The following is a 24,839-nucleotide window of genomic DNA, read 5'->3' as shown; positions in this document are numbered from 1 at the left end:
GACTCTTACAGGTCTTCCTTTAAGGTTGCGCTACTCACAAATGTTCACTCTGGGCATCACAGCTCCATAGAGTGCAGAGGAAGATGCGATCTGCCTCCAGTGGTTCTACGGCCCCAGTGATACAATCTGCTCCTTTGTTGCAATGACCTGAGTGCCCCCACTTTGGAATCTCCTTCACTTCTCCTAAAGTTGGTAAAACCATCCCTAGGTCCAGCCACAGCCAATTGCTTGGGGTGGCAGATGGACTTCTCCAAAGAGCATCTGTTATGCATACGGCCAGACTTCGCCTCCTACAGTGTAGCATGCAGATACAACTATAACAATAATCTCAAAGCTTTTGAGACATCCTGCTCTTATCTTACCTATCAACAAGACTCTTCTCTTGTGCATCTCTCTGCCAATTTATGAATACCATGCTAAAATAACTGTTTATGATTGTGATGGTCTCCTGTACCTCTGTGGTTCAACTATGCCATGTAAAAACTTTAAAAAATAATAATGATTTCAGTAAGGAAAGAGCATTTATCCATTATGCAAGGGCACACAGGGTCACTAGGCATTCCAAAACAGAGACGTCTGAGAGTTCCAAATAACCAGTGTCCATGTACAAACCTTGATGGGGAAAGTTGACCTCACTAGTCCCTTTCACTCTCCGAGTAGATGTGGATGAGCAATCAAGTCTTTGCTCAAAGATGGTGGTGTAGGCTGTCTGGGTACAGTACAACACACCTATCATCATTGCATTATAGATGTGAAGGTTCAGCTATAGGTGTGTGATAATATGAACATTTTGTATAATACATGCATTATGTATTTCTAGTATAAAGTTGAGGTTTGACAGTAAGAAATTACATACACAAGGATATAAACTATGATAATTCATAATACTTGATTAATACAGTGATGCAACAACACATTAGCAAAATTAGGGACCTGGTTACGCAAAATATATTAGGATCACAAATGCCTAATGTTAAAAAGCATGGAGTACACCTAGAATGCAATTAAGCAATGCAGTGTCCAGAATGTTGATTGAAGACAATATAAGGATACTGTATCAAAATGGTAGATCACAATTTTCCTTCCAAAAATGAGTTATTCTGTACACTTCATTATTAAGGGCCGCAACCTTTAGAACAGTAAAGAACAAAGCAAACACAATGGCAATACAACCACAATACAAATTGTTCCTGTGAAGGAAGGAAGCAGCTTGTCAGGATTCGTGCATGTGGCAACCAGGGAGGAACACCACCTTCTAAGTTTATGATGAAAAAAACCTAGGCAAACACAAGTAAAGCAGGACTTCCAACTGACCAAAATGGTCACTCTGTCCTATCTTGCTACCCAGCCAGAATCTGGGCCTCCACATATAGTAGGATCAGTGAAAAATAAAACAACAAACGTCAGTGTAGTGAGTAGACTACCTGTCAATCGAAACTACTTATCTCAACTTCACATGTAGCGATTGATCCATCAGTAGGCCGCCTTCATCTTTGCTGAGAGACTGGAGGAGCTTCAACAGTTGTTCACAAACATCTGTAGTCATCAAAGTCTTTTGTATATCAGCCTACATCCAGCCTCTTGTGAGGGACAGAATGACCTTCCAGGGGCTGACTTGGTGCTTCTGGTCTCCTCTGTTGCCTGGGAGCTCCCACGCAAGCAAGGACAGTAGCAGTGACAGGGGAGTCCCACACAAAACCAGCAGAACCTCCAAGCTTTAGACCGAGACTATATTCCGAAAACCGATACGTTTGGCAGATGCCCACTTTCATTAAGTGTTCAGTGGAATCGTACTGTTTAAATGTCCACTCTTCACAGAGGTGGTTGAGAAAATCCTTTCCTCAGAATGCAATGCCCATGGAGAAGCCCAGGTGCGTTTGTGTCAGGGGGCTAATAGGTCAGGAAAATATATTTGTTTCCATCCAGGATTCCCAATACAAAGAACAACAGAGGAAAAAGTGAAATGTGGGACTATCCTCTGTGAGCAGCACACATCTGTAATCTTGCAAGGTCCACACACGCAATAACATTGCTTTTCAAATTCAGCCATATGTAACCTTAATCACAGGTGCACCAGTGGTGTTTACACGGTATTTACCAAAAACATTTGTTCTAATGTTCACAAAGATCTAAGGTAGTGATGACTGCTTGTAACATTCGTGGCCATTACATGAACTCTAGCTTTCCCGCATTCATCTCAAGCTTCTGGATGTAATTTACACAGGTAGATTCAGAGTGCCAACAAGGGAACACACAGAACTGGATAAAGTGACAAAAGCCAGACCTTGAGCAGAGTGGACAACAGAGGCTACTCCTTAAAGTGGGTGGAACTTATGGAAATTCTGTGGAGTTCTGCCAACTGGCAGAAATATGCCTTTTGCACTTCTTGCGCTGCAATTTAGTAGCAGTAGCGAAGTGAAAAATCAGTGCGAACTGCACCATGTGGTATGCAAGAGTGCAAGGCCATTCAAGAACATTTTGCTGCTTCTCGAGTAGAAAATCTACTCCAGCAGCAGCCCTCTGAACTCGATTGCTTGCGACCGCACACATTAGAAAATGGCACTAGGGGACATCATATCTCCGTTGCATTTCTAGAGCCTCGTGGGGAAAAAAGTCTGCCAATCGGCAATTGGCAGATTTTGGCCAAATTCCACCAATTACGTAGGCGGAATGAAACATTCCACCAACTCCTAGGGGAGAACAACTAGGGGTCTTTCCTCAGGGCACAACAGGAGCACCAGATGTGCAATTTGAAGAGTCCTACTGGCTACCAGACTCCACGAGGTCTGACAAAAAGAATAAATACAGGGTAACATCAAGAGATGCTTGGTCAGTGTATGCATTTTGGAAGCCAAATCAATAATGCTCAAACTTTCTTGGTGAGTTTCCTATTGAAAATTACATTCCTCATTCAGCCCAGGAGAAATATAATGATGGAATCTGGTTGCTTAAGTCAGCAACTATGCACCATTTTCAATGAGGTGCTGTCAATCTGTCTAGGGCCCTGTTATGTCCCCACTCCTACATACTGCAGTAATGGCTTAAGTGGTAAGAGCATTACTGGCAGTCATTACTGCCTCATTTAGTGAACGCTCATTGATTTAAAAAAATAACTTGCTGTAACATTACTACTTTCCATCATTATCATATCCTCACTCTGGCAGCATCTACCTGCTGAAACCATTTGTAAAATTATCAGGAAGTCTGTGGTATGGAATGCATCTTCCTGTAATTTTCTCAATTGTTGTAATGCAGCGGAGAGGAAAACGTGTCTGGGAACCTAGCCAGCAGACATTTAATCTGATCCACAGCATTATCAGTGGGTTCAGTATGTTCCCATAATGTCTATGTGCCACTGATGGTGCAGTAATACAAGCCATACACGAGCAGAGATACATTTCTCAGAGCAACATCTGAAGAAATCAAATATGTTTGGTATCTGTTTTAATTTGGAACTTAGTCAAGAAGGAGTTCTGAGACTAGTTCCCCTATATTACAGAATACGTTTGAGCAACAAGGTGAGTGGCTCTGGGAAAACAGGAGCTAACAGCTGAACAATTCTGGGAATGCAAGTATTGGACTTGGCCCTTTTTGCAAGGTCATCCCAGAACGTTTTGCCTTCCTCCTGTATTTTATCTGACCTGTTGTTGGTGGATTTAGGACTCTGAGCACTTTATCACTGCTGTTCAGTGCTAAAATGCAAGTGCACTCTATGGTAAATGCAGTAAGATTGGTCTACACCTGTTTGGCATATTTAATTTACCCATCAATCCCTTGTACAGTGGTATCCCATATACCAAGGGTCATTAAATTAAATTCTAATGATGGGCTTGCAGTGCTGCTTGCGCCACCCACCAAAGTAGCCTTTCAAACCTATCACAGGCCCCTGCCACTGCAGGGCCTGCACGCACAGTTTACTGCCGCTGTGACGTGGTGCATAAAGTGGTTGCCACTTCTATGACTCCCCTTTTACTACATATCAGTCAACACTAAGGTAGGCCCTGGCTAGCCTTGTGGGCAGGGTGCAGTGAGGGTAAAAGGTAAGACATTTGCCTTAACTGTGTGGCATGTCCTGGTAATAACAAGCAGCCTATTTGGTTTCTCACTGCTGTGAGGCTGCCCCCTCATAGGAATGCATTGAGAATTCCCTGATATGTTCTTCAGTGGTAATTCCTGACATGAGAGGGGTAGAATGATCAAGTATGGTATGTTTGGAATAGGGATGATCAATACTGCTTACTGGTGAAAGTGGATTTAATATTACTATTTTAGAAATGACACTTTTAGAAGTAGGGATTTCTGTGTGCTATGTGTCTTTGTGCCTGCCTGTTTTGCATTGACTGGCTGGTTCTGACTGATAGGGGGAGAGGGGATGTACAGTAGTTTCAGAGAGTCTGGATGAGTCAGCCCTAGGCTGAATATGCCTAGTCTACATTTGGAGTAGTGGGAGTAGCACCTGCACCTGAACAGGGCTGTTTCTGCCTTCCACAATGATGGCTCTGCTCCCCTGTAGTGTGTCTGGGGCCAAGGCTCACACTTATAATGAAGGTTGTTGTGCACTTGCAAAGTGTCCCCCAGAACTGGTTTGGACTGGGCTCAGAGCTCTGTGCCAGGCGGCAGAACAAAGACTGTTAGTACTGTGAGCCCATGAAAGGTTGAGTTGGCTGTTACTTGGAAAAAGAAGACAGTGGGTGGGACTGCAACAGACCGCCTGGAGAAACCGCCATGGGACTTGATGAATCAGAGTGCTGACCTGGGTCGAAATAAGGACTGCCACTGTGGTTACCTGGACCTTTTGTGCTGGCCTGCCTGTGCCCTGTTGTTGGTATCCACAGTGATCTCCCAGGGCTGAGTAGCATGCCCGGCTGATTTGGAGTGGCGAGTGGTGAGCGCTGTGCTTTTCGTCCTGTGATTTGAAACAGCGCACGTGGAGCGGAGAGTGCTGTGTTTCCCTACCCTATGGTTGCGTAGTGCGAGGAGAGCACTGTTTGCCAGTCCCAGCACTGGTAGGTGCCAGGAGCCACCAGTAACAACTGGACATGCCCCTGCCTGCAGCGCATGTGTAACACTGCCTCAGGCCTTGATGCTAGCGCGGGTGTTGGGCCTTGGCTTCACAATCCGGAACCAGTGAGAAGTCACCCCATGGGGCTGACCAGTCGCGCTGCACTCTGGCTGCACGAGACCAGATCTGGCGTGGAAAGTCTGCCTCAAGAGTACAGCGGACGTGTTGCAGAGACCGACGAGGCAGCACAGAGGAGGGACGCAAGGGGAAAAGGAGGATTCCTTCTGGGATCGGAAGAGCCGAAGTGCTGGCTTGGCTGGCATCTGCACCGCACAGACACGGGCATCTGCCTGGAGGCCATGGTAACGGGAGAAGTTCCAGGTGAAGTCTCCCCGCATTGGCCCCTGTCTCACAATTACATCGGTGCTTACAGGGTGATTACCAGTGTTCCGACCTGCGTGGTCTCAGCATTTCATTACAGCACTCCTCGCAGTTAAAAGTACATATCTCCAAATTCCTGTGGATAATACAAGGGGGTCACAGTAAATGGAAAGCTTTACCACATTACGGTGAATATATGCGCATGTGCTTTTCGGCCCTACGCACCCGGCCTGATGATCGTGGTGGCTCACCAGAATTACCATAACCCGGCTAATAGAAGCGCAGATGTTTCCCGTGCCCTAGGGTTGCCAGTTGTAGTTCTGCTTTTATCCTATGAACTGCGGTATTTTCTGCTTAAATCGTACATGGTGATATGTATATGTTGGCAGGATGTTTTGAGAAGTGTGCACCCTATAATTATTTTACTTGAGTGCACTATCTGTAATGTTATGGCAGAGCCCCATTGGCCAAATGATTTATGTAATCCCTGTGAAGTCATGAGGAGTGCCTGCTGCCACAGTGTAATATGTGTGATTGTGTTCTAATGTGTTTTTATGCATAATACAAAGGCTATTTTATATAACCTTGTGTGGTGTTTCTTTTGTGTTGTGCCTTGTGTGTCACTGCTGGGTGAGTATGTTGAGCAAACACTTTACACATTGTCTCTTAGATAAGCCTGACTGCTCTGCCAAGCTACCTAAGGGGTGAGCAGGTGATATCTTCAGCGTGTAAATCCTGTGCCATGACTACAGTGGTGAGTTCTGCCTGGCTTAGGTGCATACCTTAGCCAACCAGAAACCCCATTTTTAACAGCAAGAATCATGATGGATTCTCTAATGAGACAGATCTTGTTTCTAAGAAACTTATTTAAGACATTAGAACGAGATTGCAAGGTAGTCGCTGTTACACTGACCTTGTTGATGAAAGATCCTGCATAATATTAATAATACCCTCTATGGGTTTCGGACCTCGAAAATCCTGTTAGAAAAAAATCCTGCTTAGTTTGAATAATCAGTTTTTTATAGCTGGTGAAAGATGTAAAATGGGATGAGACTTTTCATCTTGCAAAATGATCACCTTTAGCTTCTGTTTTCTTAGGTGAATTGACAGCTTCATGGAAAAAAATGTAACGTTTCTTGGTGTAATTGAGATCTTATTAGACAATCAATCATTCAAGGGACTTGCCTGCAACACGTCTTGGAAGCTTTCTTTATTCAGCTTTTATATGATTATATATCTGTGAATTGTTCATTTCGGTAACTCACTAATGCACAGTGAGGCATTTCCCTTTATAAAAAACAATGTAAACTCTTTATCGAAAGATCGATCTCCTGAGACCCTGAATAGGTCTAAAATGGTTCTGTTGCATTAGGCCTGTAAAGAAAGAAGAATACAAAACTACCACTTTGTGCAACTAGAGGAAAGAATGTTTGAGATCTATTGCAAAAAAGGGTTGAGTAGGGGGAGGCTTTTGACTGCAAAAGGGACAGGGATAAATTAGGGGGTTGGAAGAACTGTCACGAAAAAACCTACATTGACCACCTCGACGGCCCACGTGCCAACCTGGCAAATGCTTAAAAAGAATGAATAGTTAAGGGAGATCACTGGGTACTCTCTCACACTGCTTGCATTATGAGGACTTAAACAGGAGCAATTTGGTGAACATCCGAAACACTACATAAGGTTGGTTAGAACAGAGAAAAACAGTAAACAAGAGCATATTTCAAAGTACCCAAAGCCACCAGAAGGGTCAGCTGTCTCCAGACTCGAGTCAACACCCAGGAGAGCCGAAGCTCAACGCCATCACAAGCACAGGATGTTGTTGCACTGTTACAACCATTCCAGTGGCAAGGAGATGAAACATGCACGCTTATGAGACCAGCACATACATGGGCAGTTTTTCTTTAAGTGGGGAGGGGAGTGTTAACAAGATATGATCAATGCAGCCATGAAACATTAGATCAAATGAAAAGACAGTAAGTACCTAGGGCCTCATTTATGAGAAATTACGCATCGCTGCGTGAAAGCAGCGATGCGTCACCTCTCAGTGCCCACTTCTTGCGACATTCCTGATGCGTCATATTTAATGTATGACGCATCATGTCGCAAGGAGTTACAGATACGTCAGTATTTCTGACGTATCTGCAAGTGCAAAAGTGACGCATTGCTGGAGTGTGTCACAAAAGGGACGCAACTCCAGCAATGCATCCTTACTCATGGGGCAAGCCCATGTGAAAGGGCCTGCGTCAGTCTTACGCCTGCTGTGAGGCAGGCGCAAGATTTTGACGCAACAACGTCCTAAAAGTGACACAGAGAAATCTCATAGATTTCACTGCGTCACTTCTACGACCCTTCCTTGCGTCAATACGCCCCCTTGAATACATTATACCTGGCGCAGGTATAATGTGGCGCAGGGGTTTACAAAGTGACGCATCTACCTAGATGCGTCACTTTGCAAATATGGAGCAACAAGGCACATTTTTTACGCCACTGGTGCGTCACAAAAAGTGACGCACCGGCGGCATAAAAGTGACGCACAGCCTCATAAATGAGGCCCAATGTTCTGTGCAATGGATCAACAGAAAGTGAGAAGATCAAAGGGGAACTCGGTGTATGGAGACAACACAGTCAACATGCTAATATTCAAGGTTCCCAAGAAGTAGAGAAACCTTCAACCAGGAGGGAAGCAATAATAAGCATCTATCAGGTATGCCAAGGGCAAGCAGTAGCCATTCGCTCAGAGAAAATTGTCCACAGTGGACAACTTCCATTGTGTGAGGGACAGCTTCTGGCGTTGGTAAGGGTAGGAAGGCAGCAGCACCATACAAATTCCTTTCATAATGTGCCTTATATTTTGGCATAGAAACCCCTGTCCATCTAATGAACGGGAGTCACAACGTAAGTACTTTGTAAGGTGCCTATCCCTGTAGGCTTCTAGTCCTGCATTTCGGGTCGTACGTAAGGTGTTGCAGGTTATGAAGAACGAGAGCAGCACAAACCCTGACCAGGTTGCACTGCTTTGGTTGTCCTGTGACCCAGCCAGAAGATACATATAGCCTGCAATTAATAGAAGGAGCAGTGGTTAATTTGAGCTGGTGGTTTCCGGTGCTTGGCACCAGACACTTAATTGTAAACATCAGCACTTTTGACAGTCTGACCCATGGCGGTTTGTCTAATTTAGAGATGAACGAAACAGGAGTTGTTTATTAATTCATTAAAAGTGATTAATACTAGCCACCCAAGCCATATGTATGGCTCTGGGGGCCTAAAACAGTCTGAATTGGCGCACTTGTTGCAGTGTTATGGTTAGTAGCTGCGTTGGTACTGACATTGGCAGTGCTGGCATGGGCAATGGGTGGTGCAAACTGCATTGGCCTCCTGACAAGGGCCCTGTTACTTATGTATATATATATATGGAAGAAAGAGTTGCCCCTAGGTGGGAATGCACTTATATATATATATTACGCACACAGTTGTCTGGTTGCTCCTGGCATCTATCTCGGCTGCGATCCTGCGCGGGTGCCGGTCACCCTTTGTAATTATTTACGAGGTTTCTCCTCCCAAGAAGACAACAACGCAGGATACTTCTGGATGCTGAAAAGTGTTTGTTTAGGCAAAAAGTGGAAGCTGCCTCCCGACGCGTAGGGTACAGTAAGGCCATTCTCAGAACAGCTAGAGAGAAAGTGAATTCAAAGTCCAGGGAGCAGTTAGTATTTGCCAACACATCTAACACAAAGGAGTCCCATGACATAGCTGGTTCAAAATTCCAAGTCATCATAGGTTACAACAGGCAACATCAATGTATAAGAGCCATAATGCAGAAACATTGGCATGTGTTACGAGGTGATCCCATTTTGAGACGAAAGCTAGACAACGGGCCTCTTATCAACTTTCGTAACGCTAAGTCACTGTGACAGGCTTTGGTAACAAATAGCCCAGAGACCCCACAACAGGCAACTTGGGTTAGTGAAAGCAATGGATTTAGAAGATGCCACAAATGCGAGGCGTGTAAGTTTGGAGAAAACACGTGAGGTGCCCTTACCTTTCACAGGTAGAAAGTGGAAGATCATGAAGCCGCTGTACTGCAAGAGCCAATTTGTTGTATATTCCCTTAGGTGCTGTTGTCTCAAAATGTATATAGGTAGTACCAATTTACCAGTTCACCAGCATATTTTACAACACATCAGAGCTATAAACAACAGGGATCAGTCAAATCCTGTGGCCAGACATTTTGAGCAATTTTACAGAAACAAGGTAGAAGACTTAGTATACTTTGTGTTAGATCAGCTACCACAAAGATTGAGAGGAGAAAACAGAGAAAGGTGCCTGAGGCAGTTGGAGTCAAGGTACATTTTACGGTTCAACTGCAAGATCCCTACTGACCTTAACACCTAGGAAAATCTGTATGTCTATTTGTAAAGGGAGAGTATTGTTTAATGGCCGTCATGCGATCTATTGAATTGGCAATGTATTTATGGTAACTGCTCGAGGTTTGCTCAATAGTAAGTAATTACATATATGTATTTTAACACACTCCATTGGGTAGTACAATATCATATTTGCACAGTTTCAAATTCTTTTGCACAGCACTTTAAATTTTGAAGTGACCGCACTTTGTTGAAACATAAAATGGACAATGGGCACTGGCCCTAGAGTGTGGCCAGGCCAAGAGTGAGGTAACTGCATTACAATTGCTGTTTAAAATTAAGTTGTATTTAACTATGGTACTCACTGAGCCTGGCATGAGATTGGGGTTTTAGAGCTTATGACATATGACGGCAATGGGCATTGGCCCTGTATCAAAACAATGATGAAGTATAGAGACATTGATACCTTTGAATTTTTTATGTATTTGTAAATAATGTTTTGGGCAGTTTTCATTTGTTTTGCATTACATGTTAGTATAGCACTTTAATAACATGGTCTTTGTAAAAGGCACAGGTCACTTTATCTCAGAAATTGAGATTGCACATATCACCTTAATAGGCACTTAATGTGCTTAGCCTGAGACTGGGGGTTTGGAGCATACGACGGCGTTGGGCACTGGCCCTTGATTCTGAAAATTAATAATGAATTATAGGACATTATAGATGCATTTGAAATTTTAATGTATTTGAAATTATTTTCCGCCGGTTTTATATGTTATTCAATCAATGTGAGTATAGCACTTTAACAACAGTGCTCTTTTACACAAGGTAAAGGTCACTTTATCCGGGAACTGGGATTGTACGTCACTTTATTTTGAAAACGGTGCACTGTCACTTTAATGTTGTTGAAACGTTATTGATGGTATAAAAAGCACAAGAAAATGGCTGCAATCGTGGAGTCATCGCCTGATGACACGCGCATGACTGACTGCAGCGCGATTGAGTGAAACGTACTTCTGAACCTTTTTAAATAACTAATCCTGTTGTGATTGATTGTGAATTGCACGGATGACAGTAACTCTGGAGAGTTAACTTGTTTTTAATCTAACGCTTCCTGTGGGGTTGATTTTAAAAATTTCACTGAAGCAATCTGTTCCCTTGTCACACTTTATTTTCACTCACCTTCCGCTCTTGTGAATTTTATCACTGCACTCTGTCGCCCCTGCAACCCCGGTCCATCGCAAGCGCTAGGCTTGTTTGTTGTGGAGGGTGCAGGGCGGGACCTTCTTCCGGGTTCCCTCCCGGTGCTGGCACTGATTGGGCGAGTGTTGTGGAGGCGGAGCTGAATGCTAGCCCGTCCTCTACATAAACCTGATGCCCCCTAATACGCGCAGCGGTGACCCGCAGCGGTGACGCGCAGCGTTCGCGCCATTCACGCGCTGAAGACACGCCAAAGACTAGCCCGTCTGTGCCCGTCCAGGCAAGGACGGGGCATGGGGCAGAGGGCTATGTTCCGCCTACTCATAAAAGGCTGGTAAGATCCCCTAGTCAGCTTAAAGCTCTACGCCGGACCACCAATGCTAGGTGCAATACACTTGATCTTCACCAGACAGGAGTTACTTCCTGTCCAAACTGCAACCTTACACTCACCATTTGCCAACCTCACCCTGATTCTAGGAAGAGGCATAGGAAACGCAAACAGTTCCGAAATGTTAAGGCGCAAGAATTCCTGTTCTACAGTACTAACTGCCGCTCGGTACCGAAACATAAAATAGACATTTTTAATCTATTATTGGAAGACAAACCCAGCGCCCTCTTCCTGACTGAAACGTGGCTACACGAGAGTGCTATCGTTTTCAACAGAGAGTTGAAGTGTAGTTTAGACCCAGTCGACATCCCAGATTGTGAAGCCGCCTTTTTTAAAATATCTCTGAACCCCAATTTTACGATGTCTGGCCTGTTGATATACCGGCCCCCCGGAAACTCTTCCCAATGGGCGTCAAATCTAGCCAATCACATCACTCCTTTCTACATAGCTTCAAAAAACTTCTCATTAATTGGAGACCTCAACCTGCATCTTGACGACCCATCCACCCCCACTTGCTCAAACTTGCTTGACGATCTGACGGCTCTAAATCTGACCATACTAAATTCTGGACCCGCGCACAAAGCGGGCCATTTGCTTGACCCTATCATTACCAATATCAATGATTTAAAATGGCATGATACCACCCCCATCTGCTGGTCAGACCACCACTTAATAAAATTTAGCCTAAAACTACCTTCCGTCACCTCTGCGCAGCCAGCTTTCCCAGCTACTTCCAGGAAAAACTGGAAACTACTTGACATGGCAAAACTAAACACAGCACTGCGCGAAAACCCCCCTAGAAAAGGTCACAACATGGACAGTTTAGCAGAAGCTGCCCAACAATGGCTTAGTGACGCCGCTGACTACTGCCTACCTACCCCTCAAACCAAGGGAAATAGCCACCGTCACCCAGCCCCTTGGTTTAACGACTCTCTGAAAATTGAGAAATCGAAATGCAAGGCACTTGAGCGTCAGTGGCGGAAGGACTACTCTCCTGACAAAAAAGAGAAGTACCATAACGCCAGGAATTTATACCACACTGCCTGCACGAAAGCGCGAGCCTTGTTTGTTTCAAATACCATCATGGAAGTAACAAATAAACCCAAAACTCTGTTTAATAAGGTCAAGGAACTTGCGGGTGCACAAACCACAACCACTGCTCCCCCACTGAATATACAACAATGACAAGATTTGGCCTGTTTCTTTACGGACAAAATCGACAAAATAATCAGGGACATTAATAGCAACAATAATGTTGCCCCCCCCACAGGCTGACAAGGACCATGCCCCTCCATTGAGAATACCTTGGAACTCTGGCCTCCCATCACGGTCAACATACTAAAGACCATCTTTAAGACCATTAAATCCGGCTCCCCTCGGGACCCAATTCCCATTAAAGTACTCAAACAAATGGACGATCTCTCCCTGGAAGTTATCGTCAACACGCTAAACTCTTCTTTAGAACTTTCCACAGTTCCGGCTCTCTGGAAACACGCCATGATAACCCCTCTGCTAAAAAAGCCCACAGCAAATCCAGAAATATTAGCAAACTATAGACCTATATCCCTGCTCCCTGTCTTTTCAAAATTTTTAGAGAGACACGTCCACTCAGTCCTATCCAATTTTGCTGAAAACAATTCTCTCCTTCATCCTTCTCAATCGGGTTTCCGGGCTGGCTTCTCGACAGAAACAACTCTTCTGGGAGTCACCGAAAACATCCGGAAACTCCTCGACGAGGGTCAAGCGGTCGCACTCGTGCTTCTAGACTTGAGCGCGGCCTTTGACACCATATCCCATGAAACACTCATTAAGGTGTTAAATAGTAATAATATCCGTGGGAGGGCACTCGAATGGATCAAGTCCTTCCTGACTCAACGGACGTTCCAAATCACATCTTCCTCGGCATGTTCCGAAACTTTCAAAGCCCCACACGGTGTACCGCAGGGATCCATTCTAAGTTCCTTGTTTTTCAACCTATATCTCAGACCCCTGGCTGACCTAGCAGACAGTTCTGGACTCACTCTCATGACCTACGCCGATGATTCTCAGATCATCTTCTCCCTATCTGAATCTAGTCCCTCATCCCCATCTCTCCTCAAATTAGGGCTTCAAAACATCTTCAACTGGATGACAAGAAATCAACTAAAGCTAAATGGAGAAAAAACTGAGATCCTTCTTCTAGGGAAACAACGCGATCTTTGGAACCCCTCGCACTGGCCTAACCAGATGGGAAATTTCCCCACCCCAGTTACCCAAGTACGTAATCTGGGAGTCATCATGGATAGCTCCCTCTCCATGAAACAACAGGCCAGCAAAGTTGTCGGCCTATGCCTTACTATCATCAAATGGCTGAGGAAAATCCTTTGGATGCTGCCCGCCTCCACTCAAAAAACCGTAGTCAATGCCCTCATACCATCGCGGCTTGACTACGGAAACATTCTGTACCTTGGCTCCAACAAAGCTGTAGTTCGGCGGCTACAGCTTGTCCAAAACTCTGCTGTTAGTCTACTGTGCAGAATCCCTAAAACCTCCGGAGTCTCGAGCTACCGTCGCGAGCTTCATTGGCTCAGGGTAGAAAACAGAATTAGATTTAAAGCCCTGAACTATATGTTCAGAATCAAAGCAGGTATTGCACCCAAATATCTTTTAGCTCTCGCCCATCCCTACACTCCCAAGCGCAACCTTCGGTCACAATCAGCTGCCAACTTCTGCGTTCCAAGGTTCAAACTTGCAAGAATGGGAGGCAGATCCTTCGCCCACTTGGGACCACCCCTTTGAAACTCACTCCATCTTTACATTCGCAAAGAGGAAAACCATGCCAGGTTCAGAAAGAACATCAAGACTTGGCTGTTCGAACAATAATAACCTGAGCAACCTGAAATCCCCTGCTACCTTTATGCTGTGTTTTGGCGCCGGGAAACCCTTTTTGGGTAGCTGTCGCGCCTTACAAGTTTAAAAAATAAATAAATAAAATAAATAAATAAATATCGCGTATCAATATGGAGAGCGTTGAGCCGCAGCAATGTTTCATTCTTACAATGATAGGCAATAAAGAACTTACAAAACGAAAACAGCTTCGAACACTGGGCTCCACGTTACTTCCTCCGAAGGCTGCCACCTCCCCCAGCTGGCGCGGAATCTGGATGCCTTCGTGTAGCAGGGCGCTGAGGTGTCGCTGGTCACACAAGCCACTGGGATTGGCCCCCTGGCTGAAGAGATCTGCCATGTCAATCAAAACAGATGGGCATAGGAGACAGATGCGGAGCCAGGATAAAGAAAGGAAATGAGAAGCAGAAACAGACAGGGAGAAAATAGAAGAAAGGTACAGAGGTCAAGATAAAAAGAAAGAAAAACAAAGAGGTGGGAGAGCGAAGGAGAGAAGAAAAGTCGTCGGTTAAAGAGATGGGAAGACAGCAATAGAAAAAGGTGGAGAAGACGGGTAGTAAGAGGGAACAAGAAAGAGAAACAGCAAGAAATTTGGGGAGGGGGCAAAGCAAGGGAGCACAAGAAAGACAGAACGCAGAGGCACAGCAAGTAAGTGTGAGAAAGAGGAGAGGGGATGTGAAAGGAAGGGGATAGAAAGGAAAAGAAAGGGTGAATGATAGACATAGAAAGAGGGAAAAGCATCAAGGAATGAGTAAATGAGAGAAGGAGAACGAGAAAGAAAGAATGAGGCAAAAGAAAGCGAAAGAGTGATATAGAGGAAGAAAGAGAGAACCAAACAGGTGATGACAAAGAATGACAACAAAGCATTAGCATCTTGTTAATATCGTACACGTTAATGGTCAAAACATAGTAGATCAGCAACTTCTTACCTTTATCAAGCCCTAGTGTATGTGAATGTTGTATGCCATTTGTATGGTGTTGAGATTTTTTATTGAATTTTACAATGAAAATACATCAAGAGAATAATAAGGAGGCAGTAATGGATTGTGAATAAATAAATGAGAAATTCTATAAAAATAAAAAGTAACGATAAATACCTGACATTTGTTGGTGAATAAAAGCATATAAATATGGAGGATATAAATAGACATGTTGTGAATAAATATTTAAATATTTGAATAGATAGATAAAGAAATAGTGAAAAAGCAGAGAAGGCGAAGATTATGCCATGCGTATAAAGTGCCTAAAACCATGGATCTTAACATACTGGGAGAGCTCAGTGACTGAATAGGCTGCTGCAGACCAATGTATGTACTTTTCAAAACAAGAGGCATAGCATCATGGGTTTACTGGGAAAGTGAAGAGCCATGCACTTATCCAATGCGTCTGCAGTGCATAAAGTGAACTCATTTAACCCAATATTTCTCTGAGTTTGTTTCAGCTAGTTCAGGTCGAACACAGAGAGCAATGTTTGCTCCTTTCTGTGTCTGAGCTGTGTTCCCAACAACAGTCTTTGTAACTAGTATAAACTAAGCAGCTCACTAGCTGAAGAACATTTTCAAAATACAATTTATCACCAACAACAAACCAACAATTAAAACAAATCTCTGTGCTTGCATTTTCGGCAATGCAGATACATTTTGGGCCTCATTTACAAGCCCAATGTGCCGCCGGTGCATCACTCTTTTAGATGCACCGGAAGGCCATGTAATGTCACCCTGCATGACTTTTCATGTCCTTGTTAATATGGATCCCTTTTTCGTATTACTCTGCGTTAAAAGGGGCATTCCATGGGTGTTGCTGTGGGTGTTCCCAGGCAACATCCATGGAACATGACACATTCCCAGATTTACATATTTTTGTAATCCTTCCCAGGGGATGCGTAGGAGTCGTGCTTCAATGAGAAAAACATTTATTTCTCCTTGTTTTTACTCTTTCTATATGTGCTGCATTCTGCAGAAGACATAGAAGGAGCAAATCGACTTTAGTGATTGTTTATGTATAGGACGGTACTCCTTCCTGCACATAAACAATCATACCTGCAAAGCAGGCACCCTTTCACCATGGCGCTAGGCTGTCTGCGTTGGAGCACATCTGCTGTTTGTCCGCCGTTGCAGGGGAGAAGGACAGGAATGAACCATATCTTGTAGATACCGCGCATTCCTGCCCTTTTATGTTGATACATGGCAGCACAGCAGGAAGGATTGCTGTGCTGGGTCAAAATATAGTAAATCAAGCCCTTTGTGCTTCTTCTGGAACAATATAGTCAATATGCCTGAAAAGTAGCCATAGTACTGCCTGTAATTTAGTTACATCAGTTACCTTTGCACAAAATGCAATCCTACACCGTCTTCCTCCTGTAACTTCCTGCTCCATTACAGACCTCCACCTAGCAAGGCAACATTCCCAGACGCACTTCTAGACACAGTTTCAAACCTGATAACAATACACTCCAACCTATCCGTTCTGGGTGACTTTAACATTTGGTTTGATAAACCCAATATGACCCATCCAAAAACTATAATCACCGGCCTAGACGCATTGAACCTGCATCAGATTGTCCACAATCCGACACACACCGCTGGACATATCCTAGATGTCATTTTTTGCTAATACTGAACTAGTTACCTTTCAAACTAAAACTCCAGTCACATGGTCAGACCACCCTTGCTTGCCTTCCAACATAAAACAACGCTAAGCGACTCACCTAAAACTACCTTACATCCATCCACCTATCGGCCATTGAACAAACTCAATTTGGAACACTTGGAAACACAACTAACATCCAGTACAAATCTGGAAAGCATAAATTCTGTTCAAAATCTATATGAGTGGCTACAGGAAGCTTTTGACATCCTGATACCACTCAAAACCACACAACAGAACAAAAGAAAAAAAGCTCCTTGGAGAAACATAGAAATAAAAAACATAAAGCAACACATTAGAAAGCTGTAACATACCTGGCTCAAAACAAATGCCAAACAAGACAAACTTCACCTACAGAAAATTAACAGATTATACAAGTCTGCTATCAAAAAAGCTAAGAAAAGGTACTATTCAGACAGAATTCAAAACGCCAAATGTGCAAATAAAGAATTCTATAAAATACTTAATGAATTTCGCTAACCAAATTGCCTAGAAGGAACTCATCCTGTTACTCAAGATTTCACAGACAAACTGGCAAATCATTACACGGACAAAGCAGACACATTGGAATCGTACTTAAAACAGAAACAAAGCACCAGCACTAACCCTTGTACAAAACAAAAATCCAAGAATTCTCTAATCAAGCCTCTCCGTTCCTTCCGACACATCTCACACGATGAATTTATGGACCTGGTCAAAGCAAGCAGGCCTGCCCGCAGCCCTTCCGACCCCTGTCCGCCACAAACTTTCAAGACAATTCTTTTAACAACCTCTGCTGCCACTCCAGTAAGAAGAATCATCAACAATTCCTTAACTACTGGAATATTTCCAGAAGAACTCAAAAAGTCATACATACGCCCTTTACTGAAGAAAACAAACTTGGACCCGCTGAACCCTGACAACTATAGACCCATTACAAATGGACCGTTCGTGGGCAAACTGATAGAAAGAGCAGCGTTCGCCCAGATGTCACAATTCATTGATGAGAATGACATACTTTCAGACTTCCAAACAGGATTCCTTCCGGGAAGAGTCACTGAATCTGCCCTCCTTGCCATCTGGGATGACTTAAAGAATACAGTCGACCGCAACGGGGTTGCTGCGCTACTCCTCTTGGACCTATCAGCTGCCTTTGACACGGTTGACCATGACACTCTGAAACAAGGACTCTATGAAGCCGGCATAGAGGGAACTGCTTCAGACTGGATAGCGTCTTACCTTCGAAACAGAACTAATGTCATCCATACCCCACCTTTCTCGTCCAAACCATACTCGACAAAAGCAGGGGTCCCTCAAGGTTCTATCATCTCGCCCATGCTTTTCAACATCTACATGAAGTCATTACCAGTACTGATCAATACATTTCACCTCATGTGCTCTAACTATGCAGATGACACGCAAATACTCCTTCAACTGGAATGCCCCAAAGACATTGGAAAATCACCAATTTTCATCTGTCTCAGAGCCGTGGATCAGTGGATGACCTGGAGCCATCTCAAATTGAATCCTTCAAAAAATGAAATACTCACGTGTGGCGATTGGAAACATTACAACCAGCTTGCCGCATGGCCTGATGAACTGGGATCACTGCCTAAAGTATCGAAGGAAGTAAGGAACCTCGGAATGACCATGGACTCCAAGCTGTTGATGAATGCCCAAGTGGATAAACTAGCAAGATCAAGCTTTGCTACTATAAAAACGCTGCGACGAATTTTCCCTCATTTGGGATTTCCACACAAGATCCAAGTTACCATCTGCCTTGTTCTGTCCAAACTCGATTACGCCAATAGCCTCTACCACGGATCACCTTTAACGACTATTCAGTACTAAGAACTCGGCTGCCAGACTACCCTTGCATATCAAACCGCGAGACCACATCTCCCCTGCCTTGAAAGCCCTGCATTGGTTACCGGTTGCCAGAAGATCCACATTCAAGCTGCTTTGTATCACCCACAAAGCAATACATGGAATGGGACCTCTCTTCATCTGGAATAAAATCACCAAACACATTCAACAACGGAACCTCCGCTCTAAAGGAGCATCTCGCCTCAAAATCCCACCATACAAGAAAAAAACCATGGGTGGCACATCCTTCTCTGTTCAATGAGCCAAACTATGGAACTCTTTATCCCCCAACATAATGTCCACAGACAACCACCTTATCTTCAGAAAACTACTCAAGATTTGGCTCTTCCCCACATAAGCACCATACGCAAACAGAAATTTACAGCATATCCCTCTGTATACAAGCATTTTTTTCACTATAGATATGTACCTATCTTTGTGTATTACTTTGTATAAACATGTAAAATAATTATGTTGTTGAGAGAAAAATAATAATAATAAATAAATAAAAATCATCTTTGGTCTACATGTACATACTTCCATTGTGCATCTATGTACCTTCCATGTACTTGGATCTGTGTGTCTGTTACTTTTCTCCTGAGAAAGCATATCCAATGCACTACCCTATTTCTCATCTTGTGCCTCTATCAATATATTTAATCTACATATATTTACCTCCTTTATGTATCTATATACTTTCAATGTAATTATGGATGGTATAGAGACAAAATATCGACTCCAAAATATCGACTGGACATAATATTGAGTTTTAAATATAGACTGGACAAAATATCGACTGGACATAATATCGACTACAAAAATATCGTTTTTCAGGTAAGTGAAGTAATATCGACTGTATAAAATATAGATAGCAAAAATATCGATTTTTTAATAATATATAATATTTTATAGTGTATTTTTATGTAATAATATGTGTGAATAGTGTGTATTAATGTTATAAAATATTTTATTACATGAATTTTGTTTTGATAATAATTGCGTAATGTAATTCTGTAGCGGGTTGTGGGTTTATAGGGGAATAGGGTGGGAAGTAGTGTAATAATAATTAATTAATTAATATATGTTTGTTAATATTTTTAATTAATAATGAATTGATAATTAATTAATATTAATTAGTTAATTAATTAATATAATTTTGAATATATTTTGTATTAGTAAATAATTGTTAATTAATTAATTGTAATTAGTTAATTACATTAATTATAGTACATTTTTTATATATATAATTGTGTGTTATTTTTAAGTAATTAATTTTGAAAAAATAATATTAATTATTAAAATAATTACACCTAATGTTCTAATATATTTACTTTATTGTTATTGTTAATTAATAATTAATTGGTAATTAAATAATATTGATAAATTTTGGGTAAAGGAGCATTTTTAGGGTTCAGGGTCACTTTTCAGTTCATGGGTAAAGGGGTATTTTTAGGGTTCAGGGTCAGTTTTCAGTTCATGGGTAAAGGGGTATTTTTAGGGTTCAGGGTCAGTTTTCAGGTCATGGGTAAAGGGGTATTTTTAGGGTTCAGGGTCAGTTTTCAGTTCATGGGTAAAGGGGTATTTTTAGGGTTCAGGGTCAGTTTTCAGGTCATGGGTAAAGGGGTATTTTTAGGGTTCAGGGTCAGTTTTCAGGTCATGGGTAAAGGGGTATTTTTAGGGTTCAGGGTCAGTTTTCAGGTCATGGGTAAAGGGGTATTTTTAGGGTTCAGGGTCAGTTTTCAGGTCATGGGTAAAGGGGTATTTTTAGGGTTCAGGGTCAGTTTTCAGGTCATGGGTAAAGGGGTATTTTTAGGGTTCAGGGTCAGTTTTGGGTTTTTGGGTAAAGGGGTATTTTTAGGGTTCAGGGTCAGTTTGGGGTTTTTGGGTAAAGGGGTATTTTTAGGGTTCAGGGTCAACAAATAAGATTTAAAAAAATAATTTTTATTATTTTCATTTATTATTTTATTATTATAATTTAATTTAAGTCGTTTTAAGTATATTTTAGTAATTAAAATTTAATATTAATTTAATTTAACACTGTTTTTAATAAAGTCGATATTTTTTACATCTATATTTTTGTTAACGATATTTTGTACTCGATATTTTTGTACTTACCTGTTTGTAGATACAAACTCGATATTTTGACTGTCGATATTTTGTCCACGATATTTTGGCAAGTCGATATTTTGTCAGTCGATATTATTTCAGTGATCCATTATGGATCTATACATTTATCACTTTCTTCTAATTTAGCATTTCCAATGCACTACCCTATTTCTCAGCCTATACTTCGCTCAATATATCTTCTAGCCCAACCTTCTGACTCATCTCAAACTACTTCTACTACTCCTTCCAATGCACTACCCTATCTCTCATCCTATACATCTATCAATATATCCTCTACATCCACTCTCTCATTTATCCAAAACCCCATACCACTACTATGATTGCCAAAATAACCCTTTCTAGACTCTCTCCTACTCTACCCCTCCTTGCATCATCTGACACCTCTTTTACTATACCGATCCCCTAAAACAAACCTTTCTAAACTCTTTCCTCTGAGTCCTCCCCTCCAGAACTCCTTTTTACTCATCCAAAAGCCTCCTCCTATTGCTAAGACATAAAAAAAAAAAATCTTTCACTCTTTTATCCCTCCACTATCCTTTTCAATCAAAATTAACAGACTAATATGTTCACTTCTCAAATTCCATATTAAACTATACTAATATACTACCCAAATAACTGAATAACATATCCACTACTCAAATTACTTGATTATTTTTTTATTTTTACTATACTAATTTTCAACAGTAATCCTTTATGGGTTCCGGAGTGGCGTGCTACTCGCCAGAAAAGCGATTCAACACCCATCAGGGGTAACAAGTGCAAATCTTTCTTCCCCTTTTATCCCTCCGCTATCCTTCTCACGCCAAGTAACGACTAATATCCACCACTGAAATTACTTCATATTTCACCATATTAATTCACCACTAATCCTTTGTAGGCTTCCTGAATAGCGTGCGTCAACAAGCGCTATATAAATACAAACCTTTGTCCTCCTCTATCCTTCTGCTATCATTCCAAATCCAAATAACTGACTAACCTATCCTCCACTTAAAATGTTTCACTATATTCATTGAACACTAATCCTCTATGGGTCCCGGAGTAGCGTGCTACTCGCCGAAAAAGCGCTTCAACGCCTCGTCAGGGGTAGTACACGCTATATAAATGCAATTACAATACAATACAATACAATACAATATGGTACCAGAATATTGTGTTTTAGATATTGTTTGCAAAAATATTGACCCTTTGGAATTAATAGAAGAAAAATCAGCATCCAATGGAAAGATATTTTTTACAACTGACTTTAGGGGACAATATTTATGTCAGGTAATATGTCTGCATACATCATATTTACATACATCCCCGTTCCATCATTGTATATTAACAAGCTGTTGCTGTTACCAAGTAATATCCAAACCTGCGGCTTGATGGTTTTGATCATAACCAACAGCTGCAGTGTGTCTCTTAATATCTCTCCACACATTCACCTCTTACAGTAACTAAACATTTGAATGCCGAATGCCTACCCCAACGAGAAAACAGTCTATAACCCTTAAAAGCAAGCAAATACTACAGCACTCGTGAGGAAATACACACACACACACACACACACACACACACCTTCCCCCCTTACATCAGCATTTTTCCCTCTCTTGTCTTTCAAGGTTAGGTATTCACACACAACACCTGCACTTATAGATCAATAGAGATGCTATCAGATGCATTTCCAAATAGAACATGAAAGTAAAATAAAAGCCTAGACCAAATTTGGTATTGGATTAGGTAGAGCTTTCTGTGTGCTCACAGCAACAACCAGAGACAGTGTTACGGGTAGTCCCAAACACAAAGCAACTCCATTTTTCAGGCCCACATCCTTTTAGGTTCCTTCATTCCAGATTAAAAAAGTAAGCAATTTTAGCATAATGTTTACTTAGATTTGACTTAAACCCCTAAATAAACTTCTAGCTAGCCATGCTCAACATGATCCTATTATTCCTTCTTCAAGGCACAGAGCAGAGCCCATCAGATACCTTCTATTTCTATTGAAAACATTTATAGAGCGCAATAGCTGCCCCAGCCAAGGGGCGTCCCGGTGCTAACAGCAGAAACAACAGTGTTACCACAGACGGCAGCCTACACAGTAGGAAAAAGAAAAGTTTTAATAGCTTTCCTAAAATCTGTGAGATTGTTGAGGCCCTGAATAGGGGGGGGCAGAGAGTTCCAAAGAATCACCGCTCTGTATCGGAAGGAACGACCTCCGGCCCGAGTTTTCCTAACTCTAGGGACCAACAACAAATGTTGACCCATGGAGCGGAGCTGACGGGAAGGAACACCAGCGCCCTGCAAACCCCCTACTTGATAAACGCGATCAAAAATGTGCTCAAAAGGGGGCGTGGCTTGGCCAGCAACAATGGCGGTCATGCAGTGAGCGAGCTCCGGCCAGCCAAGCAATATCCTGCAATGATATCCTACCCCTAGACATCTAGGGTGAAGCGGCATATCCTGACAAGATCGCCTACCTCCGGGTGATCCTCCGGTGGTGGTTGCAGCCGGACATCGGCTCCGGTGGGGCGTGCAGAGCTCCGGTGCTGGGGAGCGGCCTGTTGGAAGCCGGCAAGGAGTGAGCCGGGACCTCCCGTACTTCGCCAGTCCGACAGAGTGCGTCTGGAGATCGGCGCGGAGGTGAAGGTGCGGCCAGCGCGAAAGGGGCTCCTTTTGCTCCTTTTGCTCCGGTGCCCCAGTGCTTGAGTGGCTCCCTGTGCCTGTGGAGTGAGGGGAGTCATAGCTGTGGCTGCCGACGGGCGAGTCCTATAGCGCCTGAGGAGGTCTGGCCGAGGGATTCTCCGGAGGGGTCCGGCGGGAGCGGGCGCCATTTTGGGGCACATCGGGCACCTGTGGAGGCCGTGGAAGAGGGGTGCTCGACATCACACTAACCAGGGCGGTGAGACCTTCGGTGGTGCACTGAGCTGGGTGGCCCCCCCGTGAGCTCTGGTGAAGGCGGGTCAGTCGGGCCTGCCGAGCTTGTCGGGTGAGGCCTGGGACGACGGCAGCCTGCTTGTGGAGCCCCGAGAGGCAGACGTGCGTGGCCTAGACCCTGGTGCGGAGCAGTGAGCTGGAATGGGCCTACGTGGGGCGGTGAGAGCGCTCCGTCCTCCTTCCCCCTCCCCCCCTCCTTGATAGAACTTCCTTGGTGGCCGCTGACCGCGGCGGTAGGGAGGATCGGTGGCCGGATCGGGCCTCAGTGGTAGTTGAAGGCTGAGGGGCTCTGTGGTCTGGCGGAGAAGTGCCTGAGTGGGGGTGCACCGGCGGCAGCGTTCCGGGCCCGGCCGCCGCGTTCTTCTTTGCGAGGGCCTCCCTGTCGCCTGCGGCTGGGGCTGTCCTCGTACATTGGTGGTCATCGACACCAATGTCTCCGGTGGGGCGTGCAGAGCTCCGGTGCCGGGAAGCGGCCTGTTGGAAGCCGGCAAGGAGTGAGCCGGGACCTCCCGTACTTCGCCAGTCCGACAGAGTGCGTCTGGAGATCGGCGCGGAGGTGAAGGTGCGGCCAACGCGAAAGGGGCTCCTTTTGCTCCGGTGCCCCAGTGCTTGAGTGGCTCCCTGTGCCTGTGGAGTGAGGGGAGGCATAGCTGTGGCTGCCGACGGGCGAGTCCTATAGCGCCTGAGGAGGTCTGGCCGAGGGATTCTCCGGAGGGGTCCGGCGGGAGCGGCCGCCATTTTGGGGCACATCGGGCACCTGTGGAGGCCGTGGAAGAGGAGTGCTCGACATCACACTAACAGGGCGGTGAGACCTTCGGTGGTGCACTGAGCTGGGTGGCCCCCCCGTGAGCTCTGGTGAAGGCGGGTCATTCGGGCCTGCCGAGCTTGTCGGGTGAGGCCTGGGACGACGGCAGCCTGCTTGTGGAGCCCCGAGAGGCAGACGTGCGTGGCCTAGACCCTGGTGCGGAGCAGTGAGCTGGAATGGGCCTACGTGGGGCGGTGAGAGCGCTCCGTCCTCCTTCCCCCTCCCCCCCTCCTTGATAGAACTTCCTTGGTGGCCGCTGACCGCGGCGGTAGGGAG

At 44.0% G+C, this 24,839-nt stretch overlaps 1 protein-coding gene across 1 annotated transcript in view; it reads right to left on the bottom strand.

Moving 5' to 3' along the window:
- Positions 1–24,839, bottom strand: part of DRP2 (dystrophin related protein 2) — a 1,191,281-nt gene that overhangs the window by 91,182 nt on the left and 1,075,260 nt on the right. Inside the window, exon 14 of the mRNA XM_086964637.1 lies at positions 14,400–14,557. Within this exon, the coding sequence (XP_086820763.1) occupies positions 14,400–14,557 (158 nt within the window). The remainder of the gene's footprint in view (positions 1–14,399; positions 14,558–24,839) is intronic.

The sequence above is a fragment of the Lissotriton vulgaris genome, chromosome 4_1 (genome assembly GCF_964263255.1).
Source record: "Lissotriton vulgaris chromosome 4_1, aLisVul1.2, whole genome shotgun sequence".
Lineage (NCBI taxonomy): Eukaryota > Metazoa > Chordata > Amphibia > Caudata > Salamandridae > Lissotriton > Lissotriton vulgaris.
Note: the sequence above shows the minus strand (reverse complement) of the source record. Positions and strands in the feature narration are given on the sequence as shown.